This window comes from Diplotaxodon limnothrissa, linkage group LG20 (genome assembly GCF_057381915.1).
Source record: "Diplotaxodon limnothrissa isolate DT_005_m linkage group LG20, D_limnothrissa_male_GT1.1, whole genome shotgun sequence".
NCBI classification, from domain to species: Eukaryota; Metazoa; Chordata; class Actinopteri; order Cichliformes; family Cichlidae; genus Diplotaxodon; species Diplotaxodon limnothrissa.
In genome coordinates this window covers 33,205,981-33,233,186 of record NC_140615.1, presented here as the reverse complement: position 1 = coordinate 33,233,186, position 27,206 = coordinate 33,205,981, and the positions used below count along the sequence as shown (strand labels likewise).

The 27,206-nt window shown below is 39.2% G+C and overlaps 1 protein-coding gene across 1 annotated transcript in view; it reads right to left on the bottom strand.

The window, feature by feature from the left end:
- syt6a (synaptotagmin VIa) overlaps positions 1 to 27,206 on the bottom strand; it is a 98,855-nt gene that overhangs the window by 22,185 nt on the left and 49,464 nt on the right. The window contains exon 2 of the mRNA XM_085343870.1: positions 24 to 414. Within this exon, the coding sequence (XP_085199996.1) occupies positions 24 to 414 (391 nt within the window). The remainder of the gene's footprint in view (positions 1 to 23; positions 415 to 27,206) is intronic.

Sequence of the window (27,206 nt, the reverse complement as noted above, 5' to 3'; positions counted from 1 at the left end):
GCACATGCATGTATGTGACTGACCGAGTGGAGGAAGCTGGTTCAGTTGTTTGCCTTTGCATGCGTTGTGTGCGGCGCAGGAAATGCTCCCTCATGGAGAGTTGCACATCAGTGGGGATGTCAGGAGAGGTATGGCTTATCTTCACCGCAGCCTCCAGGAAACCAATCGAGCCCATGGGGTCCTTCACCTTCTCTGTTGCCATGGTGACTGGCGTCTGCTGGGGGCTGGGTAACAAGAGTGGCGGCTGAAGCGGGCAGTGCTGTGGGCCAAGGGGCGGGCTGAGGGATGGACTGAGAAAGGGGGCCTTAGTCCGCCAAGGTACCCAGCACAGCTTCCAGGAGACAAATGTAAGAAGTCCCAGGAATGCCAGGCCACAGACCACAAACACACCGAGCAGGAGGCCAAAAGTAGCGTCTGGTGACGAGCCACGGGGGCCAGAAACAGAGGATCATACAATATGGATAAACAGATGGTGATCACAAGGGTGAGAGGGGACAGAGGACACAGAGAAACAGAAAGAGTCGGTTAGGACATGATTTTTCAAAAGGCCTGGTGCTAAATCTGGTTTTAATGAAAGACTAAGGACAGTAAGCAAAAACTACAAGATTCATAAATATTAAAGTAACCTCCATTTGTCTTCCTTTGGGTCAACAGATAAGAGAAGCATGGTAGTGTAAACGGAATTTAAATGTGTGCATGTGTGTAGTGTGAACTCATACGGGGATAATTTTCTATGACATTACACTCATTCTAGTGGTAAAAGTAATTATAGCCTGACAGATGATAGTAAAAAAAACCAAAACAAACAATGTAAAGTGTTTACATTTGTAAAAAGGCTCATGAGAAAAGGACCACGGTGCCAGGAGCCTTCCACTGGGATTCTCATCATGAAGCAGATAAAGCGGCCGGGCACAGTCAAACTCATTTATTTTATGGTATGAAAATGCTTTCCGGGGAACAAGCAGCATACAAAAAGCTGGAGATGTACCAGGAATGCTGACAAGCACTCTGCAAGGATTCACAGGGACCATAGGGGGGAAAAAAATTACTAAACACAGGAAACATACAGGCTGCATCTCTCAAATTTCCCTTTGGGGCATCTTTCTTATAGTAATTATATCTCACTATATGACGCTTGGAGTGTCTTCCACGTGCTTCGACAGGGATTGCTTTCAATTCTCCAATCTTTGCCTGAGTGTTCTTTTCCATGCACTGTGATTGCTCAGATTTAACTCGTGCCATGGAGCATCTCATGGCCTCTCAGAGGATGCTCTAACCCCCCTCTTCTCTCGACATAACACCACAGAAATCAGCGGCAATACGCACTCGGTTTACTATCTGATATTTACCCAGCTCAGCCTTTTCTATAAGAAACCTGAGGCGTTTGAAGCTCTGTTTACTCAGGGTTTTAATTTTAGAGACTATATGTAGTATACAAATAGTAATCAGGCAGCTAATGTGCTATATTTAATAGCAGTCAGCAGTCAGTATTTTTATGCTGTTTTGAATAATTTTAGCTTATAGGTTTATTTAAACGATTAAGTGAATTTTTTAAAAACAATTTTGTGTCTGTGTCCATTTATCATTTCCCCTGCATCTCTGTCTGGTGCTTTTACTCCATGTCCTTGTCTTTTTCCTCCTTAGAGATGGTTGGCCCTGCCTTTACTGGTTCCTTGTTACCTTATCAGTTCCTCCTGTGTATTTAAAATCTTGTCTTTACCTCTTTCAGTTTCTAGTCTTCCCACTTATCTGTTCTCCTTCCTTTTAACTCTCTGCTGACTCCCACTGAATACCTTCTTGTATCTTTAAGCGGTTCTCTAAAATCTGGCTGTTTAGTTCTGGTTTTCATTATACAATGACATCACATTTTGGTTTGTGAAGTCCCATTTTGGAGCCTTGAGCTGCTGGCCATGAGAAAGAATGCAGATTTAAGACACTTTACACATTATCTTCACTTTTCAGACTTCGAGGCCAGTCCAGTATTTATGTACACAGTATATACATTTTATGGTTCACCCCTATGTGGGTTTAATTTCTGCATGCACTCACCTTACCTGCTGATCCTTATTAGCTTTGTATAAAAATATAAGTATTATTTATTTATTATCAGTTATTATCAGTATTTTTTCTCTCTGGTCATTTACTCCATAAACCTCTTTGATTTCTTTTAAATAAGCTTTAAAGTTTACAATTGTTTTAAGAAACATGGAACTTTAATATTTATCTCTAAAATACATTAGAAGTATAAAGTTACAAAGAATTAAAATGCTTGAAAATAGCTTCTGTTTTTTTACGTCACGTTTCATTTTTTACTTGTCCAAAGTGTTATGGAAAAAAATCCCTAGAATCTGCAACCCCCCGTTTTGCACAAATTAAGAGCTTTGATGTTTAAAATTTCAAACTAAATGGAGAGTCCACTAAGAAGAATTTATAGCTTAGCCAAGCAGCGGTCTGGATTTCAAGTCTGGAGGATTTATGCCTGAAGAGGATTTCTTGGCTGTCCACAGCCCTGGCCTCTCTATGTCATCTGAAATTTCACACAGCTCCCCACAAAGCTTCATCTCAGCTGGACAGTCGTTTGCCGAGTCTTCATCCCCCGTCACGGCAAATTGAAGCTGACCCTGCACCGTGCAGTGAGATGTGCTGCTGCATGTCTGTCCTGACGATATTTCGCTGCAAAATATGTTGACAGGTAAGAAATTTCATTTGAACATGTTTACTCTGGTTTGTTTTTAACTTTTCCACTGCAGCAACACATCTTCAAACACAGGTTGACATTTGAGTTGGTGCCCAGCGCCACCTCCATGTTTGTGGGATGTTCTGAGTCTTAGTCATGTTAGTATTGATGAATTTTGACACTCCATTTATTGCATTTAATGCAAAATCATGCACTAAATTTTAGAGCTTTGGGGGATGTAAATAGGAAGTCAAGATTTCCTGGTTTTAATATATTACTTGATATTTAAACCTTTATTCATGTTTGCGTTTTTGTAATTTGACATTAAAGCTATGGGGAATTAGCTGATAACAATTAGGTTTTATTCGAATTATCTGACATTAAATAAAATGCATAAAAACATCATGGCTTAGAGTCAGGTTTCAGGGTTACAAGAAGTGTATATTGTGTCATATTTGATAAGTTTAAGGGTTTTCAGTTATGATGAAATACAAATATAAAATGCCCTCTGGAAGGGAAAGTCACACTAACTCCAAATTCAGTTCAGTCCCCTCGACACACTTTCACTCCATTTACATGTTTGCATCAAGGATTCATCACATTAAGTGCTTTTCAGACCAAATAGCCTAAAGTGGAAGTGGATTATGAAGCCCTCCAACACAGAGTCTAAGCTTACTAACTACTGTGGGAAGGTAAAGCATGTGACTATTTCAAGAATGTCAGCAATAAACAAAAAGAAATGCACAATTTTTGTATATTTTAGATAATAAATTCCAATATTGACTAGAAATACCAATATATGAATATAGAAAAATAGGCTAATTAAAGAAAATGATAAAAACATCCAAATGAAACTGAATCGAGGCACATCTTCTAATAAGTGGTAGACATGATCTTAGTATGCTGATTACAAGGTCATCTCCAATCTTGCTGCTGTATTTCTACAACCCCCTTACTTAAGAGACCCCTCATAAGCTTCAAGTGTGACTCCACACACTAACGGAGTGAGAGGGAGTAAGGGCCTGACTAGAATTAGGCTTAAATAAGTGTATATCATGCCTGTAGGCTCTGATTTGATATTAGGTTTGAGTATGTATTTTTATACTGCAGCTCCAAGTACTGACCGTGTTGATAAGGGGGTCCGTAAGGCACACACAATATCTAAAAGTGAGCCTCGCTGTTTGAAAACCTCTTCAGTGAACTACTACTCAAGGTGACTTGTGTAAACACGCAGGCACACATGAGTTCTTTGTAATACAAAGTTCAGACTCAAGTATTTTAAAGTTCACATTTTCAACTCTGGAGAGAGAACTACACGAAAAACTCTAAACGATACTTCAAACAACCACACTTTAGACAAACACAGACAACCCTTCTTTGAGGAACTGGCAAAAGATAGACGTTTGTCCAGTCGGCATCTATTAACGTTTTCCAAGGTCGCATGCTGGCTCTGTTAATTCTGCTCACAGAGGTAGATTCAACTTCATCCTCAAACAGTAAGAAATAACTTATATTTAAAGTCTCATGCAAAATTTTATTCTCCCACCAAGGGCAGCTGTAAATTGCTAAAGACTTGCAAAGATAGGCCTAACTAGAATAACGATGGATGTTATGCTTGCAGGGTCATCTCGGGAGGTCTTAGCAGGTAGTTAAAAATTTCTTAATATGAGTCCTACAAATCCGCACCTTTTATTTAAGAAATCTTTTGCTTGTTAGGTATCTGAGGTAAAAACAGTGTGCAGCACAAAGCACTTCACGAAGTAAGTTTATTTCATTTTTTTTATTTCAAACATGTGCCTTCACAATCATTACAAAATATCATTCCATTATTTGTTAGAAAAGGAGTAGGCAGAAGTATATACTCTGCCAACAGATGACAAAAAAGTGGATACATATTTAAAAATACTTAATGTGCTGATCACTGCAAAAAAAGAGTCAGAAAGTCTTAGCATCTTGAAAAAAGAAGGCAACTGGACATCTTTGAGTTAATGAAGACACTTGGAGAGTGCCAGGTTTTTAACACCTATTGGGGTCAGAAGATGCCAAAGTTCACATTTTTAACTGAGAAGAGGAGGCCACTGCGTTTGTGTTTACTGTGAACGACCATCACTGAACAGAGGTGCAGTCCACAGATCCCTTCCCACGTGCTTCTACCCCACTCACACCTCGCCTCAGGTGACCTCAATAGGTCTCATGATGGGCGAGGGCAAAGTTTCACATGAGCAAAGGCCGTTTTTCCACCCCTTGGCTCATGTGATGATTCAAATGCCATAAACAGCCAATATTTGAATAACAGATAATAATCATGGTTTTTTTTCAGTGTAGAAATGGGATAGTGTCCTAAACACAGATGCTCTCTTTTGCATCACATTTTGCCTCACAGTTAATTTCTGAGTAGAAAATAATCTCAAAGCTGTACACATTAACTTTTCTGACCCTTAATGGATGTGATCCCTCTTTTTATTCCTGTAGTCTCAGTATTTCACATAATTTCAGTCGTGGTGTTTTCTGTTTTCAGATCATTTGCAGTCTCAGTGGATTCAGGATGGGCTGATGGCTTGCAGTTCAAGAAGGAACATAATAACACATTTCAGCCTGGCTCAAAATCACTTGACACTTCCTGTACTTGGCTGAGAGCAGACTTTGAACTGGACTCAAGCTCTGCCTGACAAAGTCTGCCAAAACACAAATCCAGACAAGAGTGCTTATTGAGGAAATGTTTGTGCAGTGATCTTTTCTTCCTATCACAGCTCCACTGTCACTTCTTGAACTTTTGCACTTTCTATGGCAGACGCCATGCTGGGTAAAGGTATAAAAAGAAATAGAGACACAGATTTTTTTTTTCTTTAATCGTCCATCTTACACCACTGTTAATGAGAAGGGTAGTTTTTCCTGTGCCTCTGGTACAAAAATAGAAATGACAAAAGTAATTTGCTGCTAATTTCTGAGTGCTTTTATTGTCTGCCAGTGTTGAGAAGATGTGACAAACTCAATGCAGAAAGCTAATGAAGCAGTGATAGTGAGACAGAGACAGAGAGCTGGTATGACTGCTTGAGGAATAGAGAGTGATGGAAAAGCCATTGTTCTTCCTCTCCAGACAGATGGGTAATGGAGCAGAGCTGCGTGAACATATTACTCCCTCTGGACACAACCTCGCCTGACACCGTGAGACTAAACTGACCTCAGGGTTTACCGCACTATTAATGATCACACCCACGCCAAAGAAGAGTGGACTCTCACTATCCTGCAGCCAATCAAAGGGGTCTTTTTGGGGTCCTTTCATGCTGCAGACGCCTTTTTCGCAATCAATACTGCAGCGGCTGACTCAGTCTCACTCCAAAGCTGGGCTTTAGGGCAGATGAAAAGGGCAGGGAAGTGAAGTATGGAAGATAGGATGTTCAACTATGGGCCTTGCGTGAATGCAGCTCGAGCGCTTTCAAATCGTTGTGGCATGCTTACCCTTTCCCACAAGCTGAAGCACATTGAGGGCTGAGGCATGCAACAGGTTGCCACTCTCTCTGCTGCCACTGTGTGCGTTTCAGTACAGGCCTAGTTTCTTGTTCGAATCAAGCTTCCTTTCATCAGATATTTTGTGACGGTGCCCAAGGGGTTTTTTGTTTTATTTGACGAATGTGCTTAAGGGTCTGACCTGGTTTCCATAGTTACGCAATAACTAGAGAAAGTATGGATCCTCCGTGTTTGCTTGCAAAAACCAATTAATCTCTTGCCCTTGTAGCTGATTGACATTGAAGGTGGGCTTCAGCTGTTGTGCCCTGATGCAGATTATGGGATTACTGAGGCTGATGGCTCTGTCATTTTTAAGCGAGTAAGATTGCAACAATAGTCTCAGTGAACTGAAAGTATTATTTTAAACTAAACCTTTTCTAGGCTCTAAAAACTTTATGGTTTAGATTTACTTGATTTACTTTAACTCATTCTGTCTTCACCCCACCATCCTTCTAATGGTGATTTTGTGGGTCTGACAAATTTAAGTTATGTTCCACCCTGGGATGAGAACATGCTGGCAGATCTTAAAACATCCTGCTAATAAAAAAATACATTGCTTTAAGTATTTAAATGACTGCACAGAAGGTTTTTGTTCTTTCATATTTAGTATAGCCAGTCACTTTTATTGCTAAGTAAATTCACACATTAAAAGGTATTTGGTGGATGATGATAAGCACAGAAGCGGTGAGTGAAAGGTAGCATGGTGATGTCTTAGATTTTCAAATATGAATGCAATAGAACAAAACAATATGCGAACTATATGAATAATATAAATAACTGCCTGTTTTATAAGAAGAGGGACCTGCACAATAAAGTGGACTCATTCTTTGCAGTCACAGTGGAAATTTAACCTGTTGTTTAAGTTATATGAATCATTATATTATGGATGTATGTAGCACAAAAATAGATGGAATTTAAATAAGTTAATGCATGAATGCAGGCATATATGAATATATAGGTTAAACCCTCTGGTCAGTAACATGTATTTATGCATAAACATGCAGATAAAACATGCAGGGATGCAGAAAAAAAGCTAAATAACAGGTTAGGGTTGGTAAAAATAAGCGGAGCGGTTGATGTATTATGTATTTTCATATTTACTTTAACATTTTCCTGAATTTGAGAATTTATTTCTGCACGCAGACACATTGCATTTACCCTCCACAGCTGTAGACTGAAGTTAGGACCACCCACCCGATGTTACTTCTGCATACTCAAGTCCTTGTTTTCTCCCCCATACGACAGAAGCAGATGTGATGTCTTCCTTCTGGATATGTTTCTAAGAAAACTGAAAATCCTCTAAAATGTTACTTTGCATTGACTTTTTCTTTTATTACAGCTTTTATTTCTGTAACGATTTGGGCAACATATGGTGTAGAGTCGACAGCAGAATTTAAAGTACTGCTTTATTGTGCCCCCTCGTCCCAGCAATCCTGTGGCTATGTTAACAACACAGATTGAAATATGGAATTTAAATAGGAAAAGGAATAAGCAGGGGTAAAAAAAAAAAAGCCTTCTTAAACAGAAACCCCCCGAGATTTCGGGCGATGTCTGTGAGGATGGTGGCGAGTGCTGGTGCTGTCTGTGCCCCACACACTGAAATAACTCATCTTTTCTGCCTTTCACACAAGGCTATGACATCTGATATTTCTGTGGGGGAAAAACAGAAAAACTTCTGTCTTCATGACAAGATAGAAAAAGCAGTCTTTGGCGATTTCATGTATTTACCTGACATGACAAATTAATATGTTTCTGCATCTTTCCACAATGTACAGAGATACCGTTTTCCAAGTAATACTGAATAACCTGCGGCAGCTTTTAAAACTAGTTTCAGCTCAAACATAAAGAGCAGTGAAGCAGATCTGTTATTAATGGTTCCAACTTCCAGAAAAAATTAAACTGGTTCAGGGAAAGAACACATTACACAACAGGTAATGACATTTCATGGAATTAGAAATGTGAGCTGACTTTGCACAGCTGATTTTAGCCCCCAATAGGCTTTGTATTGTACAATCCCCTTAAATTGTAAATGTTTCCCAAACACACTTGTTTCAAAGCTGTCACTAGTAGCTTCCCTGTCTGCTTTCCCTAAGGGGTGAAATAATACGCTCTAATCTTGATGTGGGTACCTCAGCCATTTTTGGATTTCTGTATCCCATGGTGTCGTTTTCAGAGCAATCAGAAAATCCCATAATCCTCCAGATCCCCAAATCCTAAAGCCCCGACACCACATGTGAAGAGGAGTTTAGGCCCCAGCAGACTCTGAGACTGTGGGAAAAAAATAACACCCTCACATTTTCTGTGAGCATCTTTTCACGCTAAGGTGGGAAAAGATGCTCATGCTTTAGGGAAAAAAATGTCTAAACCAGCCTCAATGAAATATAATACCCCTATTAGTCATTGCTTTAATTTGAATTGAATATTTTTACAGCAACAGTGGTAACAGTACAATTACAGCACCCAGCTGTGTTGGCAGTGAGACAAAAGGGGACAGAACCTTTTATAGACACAACACTTAGTTTCTTTCCTCCCTGAAGTGAGCTCGGGTGCTTTAAGTGGGAAAAAAGAAAAAAATAGTGAATATTGGGTAACATGTCAGAAGCATCAGAGCTGACAAAAGATTTGGGGCGATGCCGCGTCTCTGCTACATTCACTTAAAACCATTTGCCCCCAATAGTCAGCTCAATCACTCTGTATGGTTGACAGTTTGAAACCTGTGGGGCCAAGATATACTGTCAACCAGAAATGTGTCCAAATACTTTAGAGCTGTCTGTAGGAGCAGGTGGTGGTTTTTGTTTTTTCAGCCTGAGTTTTGTCAAAATACGCCGCAGAGATGTCGTGTCCAGGAACCTGTCACTGTGAAAACACAGACAGCTCGAGGATTCGGCTGCTTTGGGACAGATTTTTGCCTCTGGAATGCAAAACGCCAAATATATTCCGCTGTAGTTATCCATATCATTTAAAGATTAAGTAGGACGCAGCTTATGCATGTATAATTTCCAAACACCTCCAAAGGATATAAAGATTTAAAATCTTTTTTAAATTCTATATTAACAAAGTAGAATTTTGTGTTGGTTTCACAGTGCACAAAATAATCAGATTTCTGTTGTTTTTGTCCAGCCATGTATAATTTACTCATAATTAAGTTAACCCCTTAAAGCAGCAGTGCAGTTTCAACCTGTTTTCATTCTCAGGGTATCGAATAATACAGTTTTTGTCAAAGTTGTTGGCAGATATGCACCATGGCATTATTGTTTGACCATAGTGAGATGAGTCTATCATTTTCAATTCATCACAAGCTCACAAGGATTCTTGCAAAGGACCGGCATTTAAATGCACCGGGTAAGCATATTTTTTTATTCAAACCTATGCCCGTACTTTTGTGATGTACAAAATGAGAAGTTGATTGAAAAAGTGAAAAAAGGTGCAAAACACAAAGTTACTGAATGGGATTCATTGCCCAGCATTTTTATTACTGTTTGCTCTCTGTGTCTCTGCTAATGATGTGTCACCTTGTGAGAAGGACACATTCTGCATATCTCTGCAACTCCAGTGGCAGGTGGCAGTTCTCTCACTGGTGCTCCTGTCACTCACTGGGAGTTTTAACTTCAGAATTGCACAAAGTAACACTAACTAAATCATTCAGGACATGGCCGTGCCATTTAAATTAACTTTGCACTTGGTGTTGACGTTCAGTATGACATCTCCATAAGGTTAGGGCCAGCTGATTGATAAAGAGGGAGCAGAGGTCCTGGCTCTGCACAAAAGCTGATTAAAATCATCTACACTGATTCCCCTTGAAAGACCAATAAAAACAGCACTTTGTCAGGTTTGAAGAGTAATGTCTCCAGTGTGCCATATCTGACACACAACAGTTAGTCTGCCAAAATATTTCTGATTAAACTTGCTTCGCTGTACAGGACAGAGGATGTCAAGCAGACTTCTGACAGTAAAGTTTAATGTATACTTACTGATTGCAGAAGAAGAAGTGGCTAGAAATGTTTAGAGGGGAAGGCCGAAGCTGAACAGGCCAATCACAGCTGCACTGACTACAAATTTCTAGGGAGGTGCATTTCAGGTTATGATGTAGGGTTTTAGAAAAGTTTTTGGTTATGATGTACTACCTGCAGTGATTATTTAATTTTTGGTTTTAAATTTATTGCAAATATTTTTCATTTTGGGCTTTTTTATTGTCATTTCACATGCCTGCAGTTTTGATATCTGTCTTTATTCAATTTCTGGGTTCCTGTTTTGATTTCTTTAATCTAGTGCACTGCAAGGTTTATTTCTTGTGACATCTTTGAGTGTTTGTTTCCTATTTTACCTAATGGTTATTCTAGTTACGAGTTTTGGTTTCTTGGTTTCTGTTAGTAAAGTGCAGTGTTTCCCTGTCTGTTCCTCCCCCTGTCAATGCGGTTTGTCTTTTTTCTCCTGTATTCCCTTTTCTAGCTTCCCGTTTAGTGTGAGCCTTCTTGTGTCCATGTTTACAATGTCTCCTTTGAGTGCTTCCTTGGTAAATGTTAGTATTCACTTCTGTTTCTGACACGGTTCTGGGTCCGTTGGACCCAGTATTTTGAGTTCATTATGTTTTGGTACTTTTGCATCATGGATTTTCCTTTATGTTTCTCTGGTACTTGGTGTTTCAGTTATCTTGGTGTTTTTCTATATTATGATTTATGATCTGATACTGTTGTGATTATGATTATCATTTAGTAGCCTTTGGTCAGTGTCAAGTCTGTCTCTGTCTAGTCTGTGTCTTAGTAAAGTGTGTTTTGTTTCCTGTTTTACTTTGAAGGTTCTTGTTCCTGTCTGATGTTAGTATGTGCAGCTTTGTTCCCCCTGTCTCGTTAGCCCTGATCTCTCCCAGCTGTGTCTCCCTCCTGTTGCCGATTCCCCCGTTACTACCCTGTGTATATAAGCCCTGTGTTTTCCCATGCTCAGTGTCGTGTTGTACCATCAGATTATGCCTGTGTGTTCTTGGTCTCAGTGTTCTGTCCTCACTTCATGTTTGTTTTCCTGCCAGCAATAAAGCTAGGCCCAGGATCCTCCTGCTCCACCAGGCCCAGGAGCGTTAAGATGCCGCCTAAGAGGAGCAACGTTAATGAGGAGGAACTGGAGGACATAAAGAAATCCCTAAACTTTATGTCTGAAGAAATAACAACAATTTCAAAACAACAAAAACTGATACTCAATTTAATGGATGATATTAAAGAACTAAGAAGGCAGAGCGAGGAAAAGGACAAGAAGATTGCTATGCTGGAAGGACGGGTGTCAGATCTGGAACAATATTCAAGAGTAAATGATGTGATAGTGACAGGACTGGAAACCAAGCATCAGACATACGCACGGGTAGCAGCAGCAGAGAGAGGGGAGCCACCCGAGCAAGAGCTACGCTCTTTGGAAGAGCAGGTAATGGCCTTCTTTAAAAGCAAAGGTATAGAAATGGACAGTAAAAATATTGAAGGATGCCATCCTCTTCCGAGAAAAAATCAAATACCTGCCATTATCATTCGTTTTGTTAATAGAAAACAGAAAAAAGAACTGCTCAAGCAAGGAAGAAAGCTAAAAGGTACAAATGTTTATTTAAATGAACACCTAATCAAGAAAAATGCAGACATTGCAAGACAAGCAAGAATATTAAGAAAACAGAAGAAAATACAGTCAACTTGGACGTCAGACTGTAAAATATTCATTAAGTTAAATGGAACACCAGAGCAGGCTAAGGTTCTAGTCATCAAAGAGATGACTGAACTAGAAAAATATAACTGATAAATGCAAAGCAGTGCTAAATATGATGTGACCGTCCAAGTGCACAACCAACGCAGATGTCTGACAATTTTCAACTAACAACTCATATAGATATTGAAAATAAGACATTGATGTATGACAGCAACATAGATCCTGATTGTAATTTCTTTAACAATAAGACAAATGAATGCAATTATTATACAAATGAGCAACTTAAAAAGGAATTCAAGGTAGAACAGGGTATAACAATGGTTCACTTTAATAGTCGAAGCTTATATGCAAACTTTCAATCCATCAAAGACTACATAACACAGTTTGAACAGCCATTCAATGTGATAGCCATATCGGAGACCTGGATAACTCCTGGAAAAGAAGAAGACTTTAAAATAAATGGATATGAATTCCTTCATGTAGACAGGATCAACAAGAAAGGAGGTGGGGTGGCACTTTACATTGATAAAAACCTAAAGTACAAAAGAATGGGAAGAATGACAACTGTTATTGATGGAGTGATGGAATGTTTATCAGTGGAAATAATTATAGAAAAAAGGAAAAACCTAATTGTCAGTTGTGTATATATAGAACACCAGGATCTAAGATTGAGATATTTAAGGATAATATGGAGGACTTATTTACAAATATAAATCAGAAAAGAATGTTTATTTGTGGGGACTTTAATATTGACTTATTGAATCCAAATCATAATAAGAGTACAGAAGAATTTATTGATTCCATGTACAGCATAGGTTTATTTCCACTGATAACAAGACCGACCAGAATAACATCTCATTGTGCAACTCTATTAGATAATATATTTACAAATATAATAGAAGGAAAGATAAAAAGTGGGCTGTTAATCAATGATATAAGTGACCATTTACCAGTCTTTGCATCGTATAATTGTCATTATAAAGTGAACAACGATGGACATAAGATTATTTACAAAAGAATAAGAACAGAGAAGACCTTAAATTGTCTTAGAAATGAACTTTTAAAGCAAGATTGGAATATTGTATATGAACAAACAGAAGTTAATAAAGCTTACGAAGGATTTTTAAGAACATTTAACACATTACTTGATAAAAACTGCCCAGTAATTGAAATCAATAGGAAACACAACTATGCAGGAAGACCATGGATGACAAAAGGACTACAAAATGCCAGCAAAAAAAAGAATACCCTATATCGAGAATTCATAAAAAAGAGAACAATAGAAACTGAAATGAAGTATAAAACTTACAAAAATAAATTAACTAATATAATGAGATCCTGTAAAAGAGAGTATTACATTAAAAGGTTAGAACACAATAAAGATAACACAAGAGATATATGGAATGTATTAAACAGAATAATCAAAAATGAAACAAGGAATAATGATTACCCTGGGTACTTTATAGAAGGGACAAGAAGTATTAATAACATGGAGGAGATAGTAAATGGCTTTAATGAATTCTTCGTAAACATAGGGCCAAAACTGGCAGAAGAAATAAAGGTTGATGGAATAGAAAGGGACACTGGTGAAAATATTGAAAGGAATAGTAGCTCAATGTTTTTAAGAGCAGTGGAAGAGAAAGAGATTTATGACATGGTTAGAGGACTTAAGAACAAAACCAGTACAGACTGGAATGATATTGATATGGTAACGGTAAAGACAGTTATTGATGGTATCGTAAAACCATTAAAGTATATATTCAACTTGTCGTTTCAAAAAGGAGTTTTTCCACAAAAAATGAAAGTTGCTAAAGTTATTCCCATTTACAAAACCGGTGAAAGACATCATTTTACAAACTATAGACCAGTGTCAATACTCTCCCAGTTCTCTAAGATACTGGAAAAACTCTTCATAAAAAGATTTGACAGTTTTGTGGAAAAATATGAATTAATGACAGATAGTCAGTATGGGTTCAGAAACAACAGATCAACAGCTTTGGCACTGATAGATTTAATGGAAAAGATAACGGAATGTATGGATAATAAGAGGTATGCGCTCGGAGTTTTCTTAGATCTAAAGAAGGCGTTTGATACTGTTAATCATGAAATTCTATTAAAAAAACTGGAAAAGTACGGGTTTAGGGGAGTGGTTTTGGAATGGTTAAAAAGCTATGTAGGGAATAGGCAACAATATGTACAAATAAATGAATATAAATCTAATTTGATGGATATAGCTTGTGGAGTACCTCAAGGTTCAGTACTGGGTCCAAAAATGTTTATTATGTACTTAAATGATATCTGCAGAGTATCGGAGATTTTAAAGTTTGTAATATTTGCAGATGACACAAATATACTGTGTGCAGGTGGGGAATTGCCACAGGTTTTGGAAATGATCACACAGGAATTAACGATATTAAAGAAGTGGTTTGATATAAATAAATTATCATTGAATCTCGATAAAACCAAATTTATGTTGTTTGGAAACCAAAAGAAAAACATCGAAGTAGAAATATGTGTTGAAAATGTATATTTAGAAAGAGTAAATGAAATAAAATTTCTTGGGGTGATCATTGACCACAAGCTCTGTTGGAAGCCACACATTACTTATGTTCGGGGGAAATTGGCACGGGGCATTGCCGTCCTGGGAAAAGCAAAGCATATGTTGGATCAGAAAGCACTGCACATTTTATACTGTGCTTTACTACTGCCATATATGAGCTACTGTGTAGAGGTCTGGGGAAACACATACAAAAGTAACACACAAACAATAACTATAATACAGAAAAGGGCCATTAGATTAATAAATAATGTAGGGTACAGGGACCATACAAATGCACTCTTTGTCAAAATGCAAGCTATTAAATTCCAATACTTGGTGAAGCTTAAAACAGCGCAAATAATGTATAAAGTCAGAAATAAATTGCTTCCCAAAGAAATCTGTAAATTGTTCATAGAAAGAGAAGGTGGGTATAACTTAAGAGGGAAATGGAATTTAAAAATACAAAGTGCTAGAACAACTTTAAGAACTATGTCAATCTCAATTGCAGGAGTTAAATTATGGAACAGTCTAACAGAAGAAATAAAAGACAGTCAAAACATAAAACAGTTTAAAGTAAAATATAAAAACCTAATTTTAAATAAGTATAAGAATGAAGAAAACGGGGTTAACCCAGGATGGTAATGTTGCTGGTAATGGTGTTGCGGTTCTTTTTTGGTTGTTTTTTTGTTTTGTTTTGGTTTGTTGTTTTTCCATAACTTGTGTATCTGCAAATATACACATTCTGTATTTTTCATATGAAAGAAACTATACTGTGGTGGGGCTTGCTAATTTCTTGTTTTTGATTTATGTATGTTATGTTTTGTTTTACTTCATATGTTTATATGTTTCATATGTTGTTTGTTTAATTTAAGACAAAAAAAAAATTAAATGAATGAGAGGTAAAACTTGAGGGGGTAGGGACAAATAAGTAAATACTTCAGCCTACTCCTTTTCAAACAAATAATGGAATGATATTTTGTAATGATTGTGAAGGCACATGTTTGAAATGTTTGAAATAAAAATGAACTGAACTGAACTGAACTAAAGCTGAGGTTTTTTGAGTAACATTCCATTTTCCGAGTCCTGCATTTGGATCCTCATCTCTGCCTGCCCGCACACAGAGCCCTGACAGTTTCAGTCTCCTTTGGTTATTTCCTGTTTTACTTTGAAGGTTTGTTTTCTTTTGTGTCCTGTGTTGGTTTTGCTTCCTGTCTGTCTTCCCCTGAATGTCCTGATTGTCTTCACCTGTGTTGATGACCTGTTGATTGTTCTCTGATCACCTTCTGTGTATAAATAATCCTCTCTTTACTTCTGCAAGATTAATGAGTTATACTTCGAGTCTTTATTCTTGGTCTATTTATGTCTTCTGTGAATCCCCATGTGGTGTTAGGTACCTTTTTTCTGAGCTTTTGTACTTAGTCTTCACAGACTTTTTATGCAGCTTGCTTTTGTTTCACATCGTCTGTCTTTGTGTCCTGCATTTCGGTCCTGCTTTACATGCGTCATTTCGTGATGTGGTTGTCTTTCTCTAAACTCAGCCAATCCATGTGTACCTAAAACTTATTGAACTCTTATCACAGCTTCATCAGGTGATAAGACCGATTTATACTGTGATTTATTTTTGAAAGCACAGAGAAATGATGATGCTCTTACGATAGTGTTGACTTTTTGCAACTTGCAAGTGGTTATTGTAGTTAGTCTGCATGTCTTCTCTTCACATTCACTCTTTCTTGCAAGATGAATGAATGTAAGGTGGGTTTGTATTCAGTAATAAATGATCCAAGAAAAGGTCCTGCCCAACCAGTTTTTTCTGCATTTCAACCCTCAATCCTGCTCTTTCTACAGAGAACTCCTACTGTGGGCGAGTCCAACAAGCTTCCTTTAATTCAGGGAAAAAGTGGCATGTGGCACTATCGATACTAACTCCAACTATCCACCAAAATCCAAATAAAATATTAAAATCAATATTTGTAACTCTGAAGTAACATGAAAGCTCCCATTTTGTTTATAGCTGTGTCAGCAGTCCTGTCTGATTACCTCTGAATTTGAATTACAAAGCTGGAGTCTTGTTTTCTGAGACTTTTTAGTCTAAACAGTTACATTTTTTTCATCATAACTTTCAGCATCAATCAGTTTTTGTACGTCAGTTCTCTAGACTTAAGTTTCCACTGTCTCAGTTTGTAATGACTTGAGTTTGCTAATGGACTTCAGAGGGTTCATGCAATATGCCAGCACTCACACTCAATAATCTGCCCAGGAGAGCCACTCAGAAGGCTGTTATCTCCTCCACAAGTGTGAAGTTAATCAAAGTGAAGTCTCCCGTCTCCTCCGCATCTTCACTTCCTCCAAACAGTTTAAAAAAAAAGTTATCTACCCAGGAAACTTAAAATATTTCTCATTACAGAATTCAATATATTTTGGCCTGTGCACATACTGCATAGGGTCAAATATCATTTGCTGTTTTCTGCAGCCAATCGGAAGCCACAGGGGAAGCTTCCCATGAGGCCGTCTGTGTCGAGTTCAGTCCAGTATTAACATCTGGTCCTATCATGCAATTAACCTGCTTGTTGACCAGGATCCCCTATCTCTTGGCACATGGCTTTCAGTGTGCCTGGTTGCCTTTATTCTTGGGGGGCCATTTGCACTGAGCAAATATTGAACTAGACAGCAGAGCTTCACAGGCCTGCTTCTCTTCTATTTAAGAGAAAATAACAAAATTGAATTAAAAATAGAAAATACAAATTGGTAGATGAAAAATGATGAAAGGTGTGCGCTGCCAAATGAACTGATTGCTTATCAACACAGACTACACTGTGACTTTCCAGAGGCAAACCATAAATGAACATTGATTTGCTTCATTAAATTCAATTGTCTCTTTTAAAGTTTGCCTTATTTTGGAATGGATATTTAACATTATAATATTATGAGAGAGATGGGTGTTTTTTTTTCCTTCAGTTCATTTTGATGGTGTGAATATAAGAACTGCAAAGAAACACAGAGACCCAGGAAGATATTTAATGCAACTGAATACAGTATTTCTCCCATCAGTGTTTGGACAACAGCAACCAAGTCTTCTTAACTGAATAAGCTCAACTTAATTAGTTAATTTATCTATTCGTCTTTTACTAATAATAAATCATGCATTTAAAATTTTACTTGTTTTGAAAGTTGTAGGAACCACATTTCCAAAAATACTGAGAAACCCATTGTTGGCTTTTGTCTGGTCTCCGATTTGTTGCTATTTTTAATGGTTAAAACTACCCAGCAGGCACACGTGAAACACTGATGTTATCTCCTTGGTTATAATCAGTTGCAGTATGAGAGCAAAAACTGAACCGAGAGTGGACAGATGCTGACAGGTTCACTGTAAGAGATACCATTTTGTTTTGTTTTTTACAGTAATAAATATTAATCAAATCATTTTTAATAAAGAAACTTAATGCCATCTTTTTTCAAAAAACAAAAAAGCTAATTTAGTTACCAAATTATCATGACCAAAGAGCCACACAGTGTCTTCTACATGTATACAGAGCAATATATATTTTTTTTATATAAAGAGCACCTAAAAGGAAAAAAAAACTGTCTCAAGAATCTAAATGGGATTATTTTGCAAGATTAACAATCAAAATTAATCTGATAAAGGATGCTTTCAACCCACTAAATGGCTAAATAGTAACAATAATGAATCATGCAATGGGGTGATCAAAGGACAGCTGGTAACATGCAGCTAGCTTAGCTAGCATCGTCTTCTGTGATAGCTCTGAAATTTATCAGAAACAGGAGTGGAGACCTCGAAAGTGGTTCTTCATATATATATCTATAATAGGGTGAGATGCCACTTGTGAGGATGTATGTTACTAATAACTGTTGCCCAGCTGTTTGTGGTCCTTGTGAATGTAAAACTAAGTGTAATTTCTCAATAAAGTGATTAAAACGGTCTCTCCAGTTCCTCTCCCTCACTATGGTGGCTATAAACACATTTAATGAGCCATTATGGCTCGACAACAATGATTGAAGACATTTTGTTCAGGATATTAACTTTTTTTTATTATTGTGAAACAGAAAATGTCCAGCCACAGGTGAGTATGTAAATGATGTGCTCATATAAACAAACCTGCTAGCATCAGGCTCTTGAGACCTTATTACAACCCCCCGTTGCTACATGGGCACATTATTTTCCATATTGACATTGAGCATTGGCACTGGACATAAATCATTCCGAATGTTCCAATGCTGAAGCAATTCCAGGGGATAAACCCAACATTATTCTTTCCTTTGGGTTGTTCTCAGTATAGTGACATGCAGGGATTTGTTCCCCGTCATTTAGGTGTCCTGAACCCCAAACTGCGTCACCTCATCATTGCCCTTGTTGTCAGTCAGAAACACGCCACCTGACCTGTGATACATGTGCGACCTGCCTGATCCATCATCCACCACAGCCTTGTCTCAGGGACTTGTCCTGTCACTCCGCAGCTAATGAATTTTTACCGAACAGAGGGCTATAAATATTATTTCCAGTATGTAGTTATGATTTCTTTTATATGAGATGTGGAGGAAAGCAATGTCATAAAGCAGCTGGAGTTCGAAGCTTTACAAATACAAGAAATCCTGACACCAGTGGGGCAGGTGGACTGCACAATGCTATCAAATAAAAGGTGGCAATTTATGATGTTACGAGGGTGGAGGAACTTTATTGATTTGGCTGATGCTTCCTGCGTGCCACAATATGGAAGTTTAAATTTCCAGGGTTATAGCAATAACAGCTTGCATCCTGGCCCTGTAAAAATGGCTTAAGAACATTTTGAGTTTCAATAATTTTCACCACCAGGGATTTTAAATTGATGTGTTACATCCATTATAAGCACAAGTTCTAAGTGTTTGGTATTTCACAGTGAAAGCTTTTGCTCCACTCAAACTGCTTCATTGCCCTGAAATATTACATTGTTAATCATGATGAATAAATGCGACTTGGAGCATTCCTGTCATGTGAGGAGAGGGTGTGACTGATGTGAAGCTGTGGGAAGACTCTACAGCTTCTTAATGTCTCTGATTAGGCTTAGGGAAAATATGTGGGAGAAACATAATGGAAATGCTAATGTTTTGGCACATTCTTAAGAGCCTATTAAAATGTCTGATTGTTTACCAGAGGCTGAGTGTAATGGATGTTTTAATAGTGTTTGCTTAAAAGACAGAGTAAAGAAATATATGTGTAGAAGAGATATTATTAATATCTCATCTACACAATATTAATAATATATAATAATAAGGGCTGTTTGTTGTCATGGCGCTGTCAGTACAACATTTTAATATAAAAGAACTGATGGAATTTTACAGAATAGTTTTCGCTAAGAGGTTAGCTTATTCAATTTGTTGATTCATTTTGTTTCTAACAGTAAAGCTGAAAAAAAAAAGAAACATAACTCGAAATTTCGAGTTAGTGCTGGCAATCAGTAATCTATTTGAATTACATCATTTCCTTGTTACCCGGAAGCTGAAGCCCTCAGCTAAAAATGCTACAGCTAAGCTACCAGTATTATAGCCAGTCATGAAATGCACAAATTGCTGAGTATTTTCAGCGTGGTTTCACAAATGATGAAGTCCTTGCTTTATTAGCTGAATCACATGGCGTTACTATTTGGCGTGCCAAATTGTTGCATTGGTAGCTCACGATCCAGTTTTGAGTACACATTCTTCTGTGCCATATCCTTCCAGGTAACAAGAAAATGACATCATACATGTAGGTAGGGTTGCCAACCGTCCCTTAAAAAACGGAATCGTCCCGTATTTAGAAACAAAAGTACACGTCCCGTATTGAGCTAATAAGGGACGCACTTTGTCCCGTAATACAGTGAGAATCAAAAGTAGTCTATAAATGTTAATGGAATTAACGGTTTGTTTGAAAACATAATTCCCAGCCCCTCTCCTGCTTTGTGACCAATGAGCTGACAGCACACTTATGACAATTCGAGTATGACAATTCAGATTACCGCTCATCTCATTGGTCGAGGAAAGGTCGCTTGCGGAGAAAATACCGGAAGACAACAGATGACCACAACAAGAAGCATGGCCAACAGTGAAACAAACGCCGACACTGCGGTGCAAGTCTCGGACGACAGTACACCTAAAGCTGGGCAGACACTGTGCGATTTTTTTCAGTCACGTTATTCAGCTCTTGCTCAAACTGCACGATTGACTCGCAGGGGTTAGAAGTTCATAGGTCACGATGCAGGTCTCACACTATACCGCCCGATGCTCTGATGCGACCTGAGTGCTCACACTGTGCCTCCATAAAATGAAGGTTATAACAGAAAATCTGTCGCTCTCCCTCTCTCTCTCTGTCTTTCACTCACACAGACACACCACCACCATCAACTTTGCTAAATTGCTAATGAAAAACATTGATCGGGCAGCTGTGATTGAGCAGCAATGTAAATCCAACTATTTTCACGGTTGTTGTGGTCGTGATAATTTTGTGATGCCACATCGAAAAGGCTCGGATGAGCTTTCCAAAGTTCTACAAGTTGTGCCTCCATCGCTTGTGTCCAGATCACACGCTGCACAGCCGTGCTGCGCCGTCTTTTTCACCGATGTTTACGTGTTTGCGCATGAGCAGTGTGAGCGGCTGTGGTGACACCCTCACGAGCGATTGATGATCGGGAGCTGCTCGAGTTGTTAATCGCTTCTCGTTACCCCACGTATACTACACGATGCACGATGAAGGCCAAAATCGGGCCGATCACCAAATCGGTCGCACGACTCAAAAATCGTCTCAAAATGGGCCAAAAATCGCACAGTGTAAGCCCAGCATTAGAGCAGCAATGTTTGTTCCCCTCAGAGAAAGAAAAAAAAAGGCTGCAAAAGTACAGGGAGGAATGGGAAAAGGAAAACACCTGGCTGGGAAAGTGCACGATAACACCTATAAAGCGCACTTCACTGTGTGCCGGTGCACTTTTTCCATAGGCATGCTTCTAGTGGTGGGCACATGAAGAACATGAGAGGCGTGAAAGCTCGGGGAACCCTTTACCAATTTTTTGTCCACCAGGCCACGGCAGAAGCAGATATGGTATGTAAACACTGGTTTGTTGTTTAAACCCTCTGGTTAAGGTTAATATGGGCATGTGCGGTGAATATCAGGGCTATGTGGCCAGAAGTGTGATAATATCATTTATTTTGTGTAATAAACATCTGTAAGGATAGATGATTACAACAAATAGATCACTAATACATAAAAGTAATACATAGATGAATAATGATGATGAGTTATGATGCGTAATCATGGGAACAAGTGGGTTTACAAACAGGAGCAGCTGCTTAGCATTAGAAAAGCTGAAATAATACCTCAACTGAAGCCAATTGTACTAAATGCACTATATGTGCACTGTTACAAGAATATTTTTCGTTCTATTGCTTTCTATTAATTTATATAATTTTAAGTTAAGCAGGACAGAGTTCTTTTAAAGAAAGATTTACTTATATTCTCAAAAGTTAAGCATGACAGGCTTCTGTTTAAGAAAGAGACCTGTTTTATTGTGTTAATGTTGTCATTTTGAGCTAAAAATAAATGGCTAAATGATCATTTGTTTCCCATATGGTCATATCACAAAGAATATGCATCTGCTTAAATCAAATTCAAGTCAAATGGTTAAAAAATAATTTCACACACACAAAAAAAGAGCTACCACACTGGGAAGGGTGAAGACAACTGGGTTGCCCGGCCCTGGCCACGAGGTGTCCCTTATTTATTTTTCAGGGAGTTGGCAACCCTACATGTAGGGCTTACTGATTGGCAGCGCTAACTCGAAATTTCGAGTTATTTTTCTCGAAATTTCAAGTTGATAAGTCAAAATTTTGAGAAGATAACTTGAAATTTTGAGTTATGGATACTTTTTTCTTTTTTTAGTGGCGGAAATGGGCTTCCATGGATAAAAGCTACTTAGCGCCTGGCTGCATAGCTTTTAGCAGCTACCTAAAATGTTTTTGGAACACCAGCCAACGGGATGACTGTTTCCTTCCAAAGTATCGGTGCTCCTTAAAATTAAGCTGCTAACATTAATATTTTCCAAAGTCCTAGCTTTTTTGCATACTGTTCTCCAAACTTGTTCCTTTTTAGTTCTGTTTCTCTTTAACAGTGGAATAAATTCTTCTGATGCTCATATATGGCAGCAATAAGCTCGTCCTTGAGTTTTAATTGTCAGTGGTGTGAAGAGAATCCACACTCTGTGAGAGAATCTCAGCTAGCAGACATTTATAACACAGCATCTGTCACAATCCTGAGTCTGTGGACTCAGTGGTTTTGTTTTCATTGTTATTATCTTTGGTTTCACTTTAATTCTGATTAAGATTTTCCAGTTCTGAGGTTGGTTTCTGTGCTCCTGCTGTGCTGTGTTAGTATTGTGTCTCTGTGTTCATGTCATTTCCTGTTTTATTTTGACAGTGCCATGTCCTATGTTAGTGTGGTTAGTTTTGCTTCCCCTTGTCTCTTTATGTCCAATTAATCCCAGCTGTGACTCCCTCCTGTTTCTTATTCCGATTGCCCTTTTGTGTAAATGAGCCCTGTGTTTTCTCCTGCTTGTTCCTGGTTCGTCTGCGTTATTTCCTTTGCCTTATCATGTGTTGTTTCCCAGAGTCTCCCTGCGTCTCTGTTTCAGGTCTTTTTGTTCGTTTTTTCCAGTTTAGTTAATCTTAGGTTCTGCACTTGCCACCTCCTTTGCTGTTTGCACCGTCACTGTCACAATAAAACTCATTCTCATCACAAGCCGTGCCTGTATCTTGGGTCCATTACTAAATTGCACATGGCTTGCCCCGCTAGCCTTGACAGCATCAACAACTATTTCTCAAAAGTTAAAATAATTTCACCTCGTGTTGGTGCATATTTACCTTTATTTGCATTGCCTGGTAAAAATTTGTCTCTTGATTACACTTTGCATATAATACCATGCTAAAACTTCACTGTGGATTTGGGATGAGCACCAAATGCTGGTTGATGCTTAATTCATTCAACTTGGAAATAATTTTATTGGCTTTCAAGAGTGTTAAGATCTATACCAGTGACACTGTTCATTAACATGAAGCCTGTCACTGGTTTGCAGGAGAGGAAACTGGAGGAAACAGGCATCCCAGCTTTGCACAAATGTATGAAAAATCCACCTTCCAAAACTTCTAAAGCTCACTGCATAACATATTTTGTACAGAATAAAATAAAAATGAGTGTAATATCTAAATTAGTGACGCTGTGGCTTCCTAAATTGGATATATGTTGGACCACTGCTACACTACGGTCAAGGACGGCTACAAGGCACAATCCCGCCCCCCGTTTGGCAAATCTGATCACGCCGCCATCTTCCTCATGCCAAAATACAAACAAAGGCTGAAACAGGAAGTTCCGGTTCAGAGGAAGGTCGCGCGCTGGACGGATCAATCGGTGGCCGCGTTACAGGACGCACTCGATGACGCAGACTGGGGCATGTTCAGAAACAGCTCCGACGATGACGTCAACGTGTTTACGGAAGCGGTTGTGGGATTCATCGGGAAACTAGCGGATGATACCGTGGAGACAAAGACTATCACAACGTTTCCCAACCAGAAGCCGTGGGTGGATAAAACCATCCGCGACGCTCTGAGATCCCGCACCGCTGCCTACAACACGGGACTCATGACGGGGGACATGGACCCGTACAAAGCCGCGTCATATAACGTGCGGAGGGCGGTGAAAGAGGCGAAGCAGCGCTACGGGAGGAAACTAGAGTCACAACTCCAACAGAGTGACTCTAGGAGCCTGTGGCGGGGACTAAGGACAATAACGGACTATAAAGCACCAACAACCGGTATGACGAACGCGGCCGTGACTCTGGCAGACGAGCTGAACACTTTCTATGCTCGCTTCGAGGCTGCAGCTAAGGTCTCCAACAATGCTAGTGTTAGCGGCGCTAACGGCTGCAGACAGGAAGATACTGCCAGCACCGGAAACGTGCTCGTCATCTCCGAGCATGAAGTAAGGAGAGCCTTCAAGAGAGTGAACACCAGGAAAGCAGCAGGACCAGACGGCATCCCAGGTCGTATCCTAAGAGACTGCGCATACCAGCTAGCTCCTGTGTTCACTGAGATATTCAACATCTCTTTATCTCAGTCGGTGATCCCCACATGCTTCAAAGAGTCCATCATTGTTCCTGTCCCGAAGAAACCCCACCCTGCTTCTCTCAATGACTATCGCCCTGTAGCCCTCACCTCAGTAGTGATGAAGTGCTTTGAACGCCTGGTCAGAGACTTCATCATTTCTTCACTACCAGACACACTGGACCCACTACAGTTCGCTTACCATCCAAATCGTTCCACAGACGATGCCATCTCTCATCTCCTCCACACATCACTCACTCACTTGGACACTAGAAGGGGGAATTATGTTAAAATGCTCTTCATAGACTACAGCTCTGCATTTAACACCATAATTCCCTCCACACTCACCACCAAGCTGGAGCATCTGGGACTCAGCTCATCTATGTGTCAGTGGATCTCCAACTTCCTAACTGGCAGACCACAGGCAGTAAGGATGGGCGGACATGTCTCAGCCTCCACCACTCTCAGCACTGGAGCCCCCCAGGGGTGTGTTCTGAGCCCCCTGCTGTACTCTTTGTATACATATGACTGTGTGGCCACTACCAGCTCCACCACCATCATCAAGTTTGCTGACGACACCGTCGTGGTGGGCCTGATCTCTGATAACAACGAGACGGCCTACCTGAAGGAGATTAGGAATCTGGAGAACTGGTGCCAGAGGAACAACCTCCTTCTAAACGTCAGTAAGACAAAGGAGCTGATAGTGGACTTCAGCACTAAGCAGGAGAGGAACTACCAGACCCCCGTCATCAACGAGTGCCCAGTGGAGAGAGTGGACAGCTTCAAATACCTCGGAGTTCACATCACGCAGGACCTGTCATGGTCCTGTCACATCAACACCGTGGTGAAAAAGGCCCGACAGCGTCTCTACCACCTCAGACGCTTGAGAGACTTCCAACTGCCCTCCAAGGTGCTCAGGAACTTTTACTCGTGCACCATAGAGAGCATCCTGGCGGGAAACATCTTAACCTGGTTCGGGAACAGCACCATGCAGGACAGACGAGCTCTACAGAGGGTTGTGCGGTCAGCTGAGCGCACCATCCGCTCCGAGCTCCCTGACCTGCACTCAATCTACAGCAGGCGGTGCTGGACCAAGGCCAGGAAGATCGTGAAGGACCTCAGCCATCCCAACAACAGACTGTTCTCTCTGCTGAGGTCAGGAAAGCGATTCCGCTCCCTGAAGACCAACACAGAGAGACTGAGGAGGAGCTTCTTCCCGCAGGCGATACGGTCTCTCAATCACACCACCACACAGTACTGACCCACACATATGGTTCTTACACACACACTGGACTTTCTGGACTTTGGTTTTGCACAACACTGGTCACTATATTCTTCATTTCCGGTTAATACTTGTACAGCTGCTGTTATTGTGTATATATTTATTTATATTTAGATTTCTTCATACATTCTTATATAGTTCTATATTGTGTATTGTGTATTTTGTTGTACAGTTATTTTATTTTCAACTTTAATTTATATATTTATCTTTATCTTATTCTTCCCAGTTAAATTTACCCTTCATTCTAATTTGTGTTGTACAGTTATTTCATTTTTAACCTTAATTTATATTCTATTCCTTCCTAGTTAAATTTACCCTTTTTAATTTTTCATATTTATTTCCTATCTTATTCATAGCCTTTTCCTTTTTTTGTTTTCTTTAGGTCACGAGCAGTTGTCCAAGCATTTCACTACATATCGTACTGTGTATGACTGTGTACGTGACAAATAAAATTTGAATTTGAATTTGAATTTTGAATGTTTGTTCAGCCTGCTTAAGAATAGGGAGAAGTTGCCAGAAACCACCTATCATTATTAGAAGTTATCACCCATTTGTATAGCATCACTTTGTTAGATTCAAAGGGAAAATCTGGACTCTAATGGGATCCAGTGACCTTTATGCATAGCGTGGTTTGGGTAGCCTTGTTCTCTCAAAGCGAAGGGTCACTGCAAATCAATGCAGATTTATTCTGACTGATCACCTTCATCTTATGATAAAGCATTTCTGTTCTAATAGTGGGATCTCCTTCAGGATGACAGTGGTCCAATCAATACTGGGCGATGGTTTAACATGAAAGTAATATAAATCATATGCTTTGATCTTTGCAGTCATCAGATGGAAGCCTAATTGAATACCCATGGGACATTTTTGATCGAATGATGGAGAATCAATACCAAGATACATTGAAGCTGGAGTTTTGGTACACGGTGGTTCACCTAAAGTAGACCCTTTCATCTGGTTTCCTGAATATAGATAAAACCTAAGCATAATCTAAATGAAATAAAATAAATGACATTTGATATTGTTTTTAGTCTCAAAGAAGGTTTAATCCATGTCTGAGAAACAGAGCATTTATACTGAATTTGCTCTGTGATCTGTCTGCAGTATCTCATTAAATTAATCTTGCATGAAAATCAAAGTGTAGCTAGAAACCTACTGGTAATTGAATCATGCCAGCAATGATGCCCATTAGTGTGTGCTTACTGTGCAATTTCTCTCTTGGCCTTCATTATGATCTCAACCGTACCTCTGCGATGCTAATGCTTTAAAAAAAGAAATCCATCCAGGTATAAAACACCTGCCAGAATATCTAGAACCATCTCTGTGGTGGCTCAACTCCAGTAGGTGTCAGCAGGGACACATTAATTTCTCACATACTTATTAAGGATACATTAAATCACATTTAACCT